Source organism: Ceratosolen solmsi, unplaced genomic scaffold (assembly GCF_000503995.2).
Source record: "Ceratosolen solmsi marchali unplaced genomic scaffold, CerSol_1.0 scaffold27, whole genome shotgun sequence".
Lineage (NCBI taxonomy): Eukaryota > Metazoa > Arthropoda > Insecta > Hymenoptera > Agaonidae > Ceratosolen > Ceratosolen solmsi.
Genome location: NW_011948426.1, coordinates 223,532 through 232,870, shown reverse-complemented (window position 1 = coordinate 232,870; position 9,339 = coordinate 223,532). Strand labels below are relative to the sequence as shown.

Here is a 9,339-nt window from a genome sequence, read left to right as displayed (position 1 = left end):
GATAAATATTTTTTTTTTTTTTTATATATTCTTCATAAACAAAATATATATATATATATATATATATATATATATATATTATGATTTTTAATTTCACGTGATATTTAATTTAAATATGCATATGTTGAATTGTTAAGAATGTATTATTTTACGAAGTTACGTAATTTAAATATAATTAGCTTATATAGTAGAATCAACGAGACAGGTTTTTTTGCTTAATAGGCATTAATTGAAAAAAAAAATAATAACATTCTTATCGGTGAGAAATTACCACGTTTTCTATTTTCTCTATTCTGTCCTTATACATATATATATATATATATATATATTATTATTTGTGTACTGCATTTTATAGATTTCGATAGGGCGTGTGTGCGTGTGTGCGTGTTCGTGTGCGTGTGTGTGTGTATTTTTTAATTTATTTAACACAATTAAATGTTTCAATTAAATAATAATTTCTACATCTATATAAGTTCATTTTCATTTGGAATATCGTAGACTGTCGTATAAGGTATTGATATGAACGTTGCTTATTGATGAGCTTCCTCTCCTAATCTCATTAACTTTTACAAACTGAATGTGAACTGCACGCAAATGTCTTTTGGATAAAGACGAATAGGACAAACGAAAGAGTCGGCTAAAATTGTTTCAGGTTTTAAGGAAGCTCGGGGCTACATGATCGAGCGCACCGTGTATATTAATAAACTGATAAACTTGCCAGTGGGATCGAAGCTAGACATTCGCAAAGTGAAATTAAACGTGCCACTGAAGTTAGGGAAACAGAAGAAATACGTGCAGAAGCACTATACCTCCCCGCGCTCCTTCCTGCCAACTAGCCGCCAAAGTTCCATATCGTTGCTGCGCAGCTTCCCCAACGACAGACTTCCAAGGACTTCGTACTTCTACCGGAACCGGCCCCTACCACCCACAATTAGGGCACCCCCTTTGCTTCGCAGACCAATCTACAGGCCTTTGGTACCTCCGCGCGGCGCTTTCGGGCCCTTACCCTCGCCCTCGTCGATGCGACACGGGCCACCGCTACCTCTCCTACACGGGCCCGCCGGCGTGTGTATGCCCGTTCGGCCGAGATTGACCCCAGTGATGGGCCCACCGGGGCCCCCACCACGAGTTTCCGGAATAAGCCTAAGGTTGAGCCAGCGTCTCGGGCCGCCGACCCACCGTCCCGGACCGTCGATGCCGCCCCCGCCCGGCCCACCCATGAGAATGCAACCGAAGAGTATGAAGTCGGCGAAGCGAGTCAAGGATCAGGACTTCACGGCGGACGTGTTCGAAGAGAACCTAACTGCCAAGCCGTTGAAAAATTATCCGAAGCACTGACAATGATGGAGGAACGACCGACCGAATTTCTTTCTTATTGCGTAGGTCGCGCGATAATACAAGACTTTCACAGGGCGGTGGTAATATTATAGATTAAGGAACGTTGATAGATAAAACTGATCGGCTTCGCGTCAAAATGCTACACGGATCATTTATTTTTACATATTTTTTTATATGTACCGAATGTATTTTTATATAGTCGATCGACGACTACATCTCGAAACATATATTTTTTATTACGTTTATTTTATTTTATTTCTTTAATATGCACACCTATGACGTGTAAGGCAATACTTTTATTGACGACTATTGTTATGGTTCGATAGATTTTTCCTTTTTATATGACGGGGGAAAAACGTTCCTTTTGCTACGCTGAGCAGTTTTGTAATATCGGCAAGTACTATTCGATACATGTCTTTTGTGTAATTACTTTTGGGTATTTATCAATCATATAAAAAGAATGATGTTTCCCATAGTCAGTGCTTTTGATCAATTATATACAATTATGCTTAATTAGCTTCTTTTTTCATACTTGCATCTTGTGTGCTTCAAAATACATTACATTGTGAAATATTAGTTAATAGGTGATTTATTTAAGTAACGATTTATTATGCAATATAGTTTTGAACAATAACAATTTTGAACATTAATAAAAATATTGTTGTTCTATACTAATCATATATTTTTTATGATACCTTGATTATATTTACAAAATAAAAATCATTTATACTTTGGTTAATTTTATCTTTTGTTTATTTTATTTTCAATTTGTGCTTAATTTAATTTAAGTAAGTTTTACTCTATTATTTTATGCATACACTCTACTTAGTTATACTTACTAGAATTTAGAATTCTCGGAAATTAGTGATAAGCAAATTAATAGTATGCAAGATACAGATATAAAGTATGCGCTAACCGATCGAAACGATTAACTCTATTGAGAAATATGCGGAATGTTAAGCATAAATATATACTTCAGTGAACTTATCGCTTAATAAATAATGATATAGATTTATCAAATAACAAATTTAATATTTATTATAAATTCATTTTAATAGCATCGATTTGCTTTACTACTGCAAATTGTAATTTAATTTGATCCGAATAAATCATAATTGCTTTTGCCTCGCATTTCCATATCTACCAAGTGCGAAACTCCTTCGCATTAATAAAATATTCCATCAGCCAATAAACGTCAACAAAAATAGAAATCATACACGCATATGCGAATAAAATTTCTGTATTTTCAATTATAGCATAATAACTATTGTTTTTTAACAAGATTCGAAAGTGCAAGGTAGACTTTTATATTAAGTACAACGGTTAATAAAGTTGTTTATGTTGATAGCAAAGAATAATAATTATAAATCAATTATTTCAAAATAAATATCTGAGATTAAAATCAACATGATCGTGGCAGGCATCTACTTTACATCGATTGAATAGATAATAAAAATAAGCTACTGTCCTCTAGTTCTTTACTATTAAAACTGAAGGATCGAAAGAAGCATGAAATATTATAACAAATATAATACATCATCGTCTGTCACTATTAATGATGTTATACTTCATATGAAAATCATCAAGATAACACCCTACTGTTCAAAGAATAGAAAAAGTTTCAAGGGAAGATAGAGTAAATTTTAGCAAAGGAAAAATTCAATTAGTTACTGGACCTTATGGGAATTATTATAAAAGATCACGCATTAGATAGTGAATTGAGACGTCCCAAAGAAGATGACAGGTGAGAGTAACGCGTTTAGCGCATTACTATGGGCGACAGCCTATCCAATTCGTATATCTGAAAAAGTGAACCACCACATACTGAGTTATAAATATAATTAAAATGATGAAATCATGTGCTGAAATAGCCAGTTCATTACAGAACTAAAGTGCCAGTGCAAATGACGTTTGAAATTTTTGTTTAATTTTGCGTACAATAATCAGTTATCATTGACTAATGTTCATTATCATATAATAATTCCAAATTAGCTGTCTACTATTATTCAAGAAGAAAATGAAAAATATGGTATATATAATACTTTGATACATGAATATATTATTGAGAATCATCGTTGTACTTTAATACTCGTTTTTTTTATTTAAGTTCAAATATGTGCTTATACTAACGGTTAAAATTGCTTTTAAAATATTTGTAATTACATATTTAATAGTTTAATGGCGTATTTGCACGTTTAATATCTTAAAGATGTAAATTATTTGCCATAAATATAGCTACCACTTTTATAAAAATAGACTCGTCCTGTTAATTTTTCACACAGAGAGATATTATTCTAAGCATTATAACTGGCAGTATTGGAAAAATGAGAAAAAATGAGCAAAAGTAAAACTAGACAGAATGTATCCACTTTCAAATAAATCTCACCAGAAACATAGAGTATCGACAAAATTATAGATGACCTAATTATAATCATATATCACAAAAAAAAAAAAAATTAAGAAAATTAAGAAAATTTATCGAGTTACTGCAACAGAAAATCACCGTGAATAATTAAAACATGCAGCAATTGTTCCTTCCAAGTTGTCAGTATTGTAAGATCATGTAGGCCCAGAATATCCGATACTCAATTATCGATGGAAAGAGCTGAGCTAATATTTTATAATAAACTTCTCAAGATTAAAAAAAAAAAAAAAAACTTATGATCTTGCCCAAATTCGTATATGGGCATTTATAATATTTTACTTACCCTAGTCATGTGTATTTAAGCATAGACAACACAATATGTAGTTTTCTGGTGTCCTATGAAAATTCAATAAATCAGTAAACTAATAAAAAGAAAGAAATCAGTTGTCAAAATGTTTAATTAACAAGATCTAAAGTTTTCCTCAAATATTGTAGAATAATTTATTCTATTACTTAAATTCATATTTGTAAACTGCAATGCAGCGTATTTTCTAAATTTATAGTTCTAATAAAGTTCTTCGCACGAATTATAAAAATATTTTATTTCATGATTATTCAATTTATATATTTTTACTCTACTTTAAATAAGAAACAAATTGTTATTTCGCTATTTTATAAACATTTTTTAAATAATGAATATATCTCATTATACCTCATAACAAAAAAATAAAATATTTTCTTTATTAAAAAATTGCTGTTGTATATAAAATTTATGTGCTGGTGATATATTGCATTGTTGACTAAATACATATACAAAATTTAATAAACTTGCTTAATAATAATATAAATGGGAAATAAACAAATTTTTATTTTTCGTTAAATAATGTTTATTACTAATTCTATCATCATAAATTGCAATGACGATATTCTATGAGAAAATTGTTATTATAAAAAATGGTTGGCAACTTTTGTTAGAAAGCATAAATAAACATATAAAATGAATAAATTCAAGTATCGCAGTGTATAAAGTATTTGATTAATGAATCGTTTTATATTAGATTTACAACTTTCCCAATAACTCTCAAATAGCCGAGTGTAGTATGTTATACAAGATTATGATACTTGATAATTAATAATTTTATCTATTCCGTTATGCGCAAATAAACGTAGATAATGTAACAAAAAATATTATTTTACAGAAATAATCATTCAGTTATGTATTCATCTTAATTCATATTATAATATTATATTTCATAACTCCATTTTCCAATGGCATTTCTTCTTTTATATCAAGTTTCAGATTCAAATGTCTCATTTTAAAAATATTTTAAATTATCTAAGTATTAGCAATAATAGTAATTTTAAGCATAAATATAAATTACTGAAAAAATGTGAACATGGTTAAAAAAAAAAAAGAAAAAAAATATTGTATCTTTAGATATAAAAATTTTTTTTAAATCGTTATTGATTACTGCGACTCGTATTATATAGAAATTTTATAGAAGCAAAATGCAAAATCAAAATTAAATATAAGTATGTACTGCTTCACATTTTAAATTAAAAAGGTACATGTAGAAGTAAATAGTGAGATTGCAATCAATATATATTATAAATATTGTAAGCATGCTATGCAAGATTTAAACTACACAATTTCCATTGAAATAGAGCAAATTTCAAGACATTTAAATGTAAATTTAAAGAATTAAACGCATATAATAATGTTCAACATGTACTAATAAAGTATTTAACAATGAAATAACATTACTGAAAATAATAGAATACAGACATTACTCAATTTCACACTTTTTACATTTTAGTTTAAAGTTTTATTCTTACATAATTTATACAATTATTATGTAAATCTAACAATAGATATTATCATATTAACTACTAATAATTATAGATCTGTAGACAAAAATATCATATTCAATAATTACATATATATTTCTTAAAAAATGTTATATTTTAAAGATATTTTTTATATAGCACTCAAATAATAGCCATAGCGAATAAAATTTGAAAAAAAGTTCTTGGTTAAGCACTTTATAGTTTGTTTAGCTATAAATATATTTCGTAAAATTCAGCATTTTTTAACACCGAAAATTTAGCATAATAATTTTAACGTTGCTAAATTATGTTTGTATTCAAATGATAAATAAATATGTATTCCTAATAAAAATAAAATACTGGTGATTATGTAATACAATTTAAATTTTACAAATAATCCATTATTTATTCAATTAAATAATATAACTTATGAAAACATGTAACGTGAATATAGAATAAAATGCACGTGCATTCGATTTGTAAGATTTTAAAATAATTTAATAATAAAGAATACTTATATTCCATTCAATCAACAAGTTTCAATAAATTTATTGTAAAAAATTTTTTTGTATTGTATAATAAATTTTACCTTTTATAAATAAGTGTTAATCTGTATGTGATTATTAATAATTATATTTCATTTTTTAAATATAAGTTGTATCAATTATTCATATCCCAACTATCTATCTAATAAGTATTTATAATTTACAATTGTAACTAATAACTTTTAGGGCAACGATATTCTAATTGATAACTATGCTCACTTACAACCTGTGGAAATATTTATTATATTGCTTTTGTTGTATGAACATATCGAATGTTGGTTATTGTATAAATTTTATGTTATATATTAGTGGAAATTTGCGTTCATTCATGCATGTACTCAATATATACTTTATTTATTATTTCTAAATCTAGTGTACTTTTATTGTAAAACAATAAAATTTGCAATTCTACTTAATATGAAGTGCTTTCTAATTATCTATATAGTTTGATATTTTATTTTTATGTTAAAACTTCATTTATGAATGCTTCATACAACGTCGCTTTATTTTTACTTTTAATCAGCCATACAATAGATGGGTTCCAATATATTCTTATCTACTGCTACTCCACTATATCACTATTTAATAATTCAAAATAAAGTTGCACAATTAATTGTGCGAGTTTAAATTCAAAATTTCAGCTTTTACTCGAGCAACTATCTTAGTATTACTCATAAATGCGTATTAATATTGTCATTAATATTTTCAACGTGAAAGGTAAGCATCGGTAATAAAATATTTTATAGAATTTTGTGACATCTTGACAATCGTAGAATGTTTTATTAATTGTAATTTATTTTATTTAGATCCTTGTAGACTAAAATACCAACTAACTTCTTTCTCTATCTCTGCCATTATATTGTGCATAGTAAATAAGCTCATTAATCATTAAATGTTGTTGTTTTAAATATTGAATATATTTAAAATATCATTTAATAATCTATTTTTCTTAATAATAATAAATAATAAAGTAATCCAAGAAATATTTTATCAAAAAGAGCCTTTCTTATGTAAAGTTTAATGTGAGCTGAATATCATGTATTTTTCGTTAGTTTGATTTAAAAAGATTTAAACAAATTTTTGTAATCATATAGTTTAAGTTTTTTAACACTATAATTCTTGTAAAAAATTATTTTCTAACTTGTATTAGCTGATATATTATAATTAATGTATGCGAGAATAGAGTATATTTTATTTAACAATCAATATTAAAAATTAGGTATAATTAATATTCATAACTTCAAATAATTTCAGTTTGAAATTGCTCTATATTCGCATCTAATACTTAAGAGTCAGTCGTGTCATCGACTATCGTCATATTTCATCAATTCTAAACTTTATCAATAAAGTCCATATTTTAAAAAGTACGCTGAAAGTCGATAATTCATAAATGTCAGGATACACGTCCAATCTGGGTGACATAATTGGCAAACGTTTCAGAAGCGCATTAGTCATGTGATATTGACACAATATAAAAAAAAAGTTGCACAATGTCAATAACAACATCGGATGATATAAGAAAATAAATCGAACAAAAAATAAAACTCAGTTGAATAGGCAGTTGAATGTGGGTAAAGTGATTACAAAGAATTTCATTTTAAAACTCAGTTTGCCAAAAAGTGCAAAGAAACTGCGGTCAGGAAAAGAGTGCTTTGAATACCTAAAAGGAGTGCCGTCTCTTACGTACACGTATAGCAACGTTTTTTGTAAATAAAGATGATATCCTAGGACGATATCCTTGCGTGCCTTTAACTTTTGCTCCAATAAGAATATTGATAAAAGTAATCGCGATACGCGAGATGAAGATCTTCGTCTTTCACATCGGAAACCGAGGATAAGGGGATAAGAGTTTTCCGGTGCAACGAATCAGAGGACCTATCCCGATCAGACATTAGATTTATCGACGTATTTTCTTTAAAATGGCCTCACCACCGCTCCGTACGAATGGACAATTCACTTTTGAAAACTGACCTTCCATACTATGCTATTTCAATTTCATCATTCTTCAATATTACCTATTTACATTGACTGTGCGTGACAATTCAATGTTATGACTTCTACTTCTTTACTCGAAGTTTAATGAAAAATTTAAAAAAAATTTTATAAAAGTTAAAATCAATCACATCAATTTATATAATATATTATTTCAAAGGGTAACGTGTAGGAAATCAATTGAAATTGATAAATTTAGAAAACAAAGTTTTAAGCATAGTTTAAGGTAATATTTAAGAATATACTGAACTCACTAGCTAAAATATCTTGACAATTAGAATTTTATATAATTAATTTAAAATAATTTTATACATTGGTTATTAATTATCAAATTCAATGTTTCTAATTAATTTCGGTGTTTATATGTTTGGAAAAAATTATAACAAATATACATGACTTCCACGTTTAAATAAAAAAAAAAAAATTTTAATTACACGTATGAAAAAGAGAATAATTATAATAATATCTGTCAAATATTTTTGTTTTATTTTGATGGTATTTTATTATATTTAATGAAAAAATTTTATTTCGATGAAATAATATTGATTATATTATAAACATCAATTACTGTGAGTTAATTGCACCTTCCAAGTTTGCGATAAAAATTTCTAATAAGTAATCAAGAATTTGTTACTGACTTTAAAAGGACATGCAGCAACATTCAGTAATACTTTGTTATATTTATATAAAAAATATATATTGCAAAATAAAAAGGAAGAAATTCTATAAATCAATTTGATATACTATTTTATCATATATATGTATTATAATGTAAATAGTACAATAAACGCATATTATAATATCTCATGTAATGCATACATAATTAGCTATCATGAATGAATATTTTTAATATTAATAATCCAGAATGAATGTCAATAAACTCTAGCCTTCGGTAATGGATTATTCGAATGTACATGTGCGGAGACAAAAGTTTGTTTCTGTGTGCCTGGGGGGGGGTTGCAATAGATTTTCGTAGCTATTTTATTGCTATTTTATTTTGTTATTGTACAAAAATGAATAAAATAATTTTATTTCAAATGTAAAAGTTTCATTAATTGTAATTCATACTAAATTTTCTATTTATACAAGTAAATTACATGTACATACAAACTCATTTGTTTTCTTTATAATTTTCCAAAAACTCGTCTATATATTAATACGAATCATTTCTTATTTATTTCATTGTTCGCGAATTTTAATGTATTCATATTTTATTTTATCCTTTATTAATTTCTTAATAATATTTATAAATATTTTCTTGAATAAATACTC

At 27.0% G+C, this 9,339-nt stretch overlaps 1 protein-coding gene across 1 annotated transcript in view; it reads left to right on the top strand.

Annotated features, from left to right (window-relative positions):
- LOC105363063 (RNA/RNP complex-1-interacting phosphatase) overlaps positions 1 to 1,930 on the top strand; it is an 80,382-nt gene extending 78,452 nt beyond the window's left edge. Inside the window, exon 9 of the mRNA XM_011500636.1 lies at positions 653 to 1,930. Within this exon, the coding sequence (XP_011498938.1) occupies positions 653 to 1,338 (686 nt within the window). The 3' untranslated portion in view covers positions 1,339 to 1,930. The remainder of the gene's footprint in view (positions 1 to 652) is intronic.
- Positions 1,931 to 9,339: the final 7,409 nt, after the last annotated feature.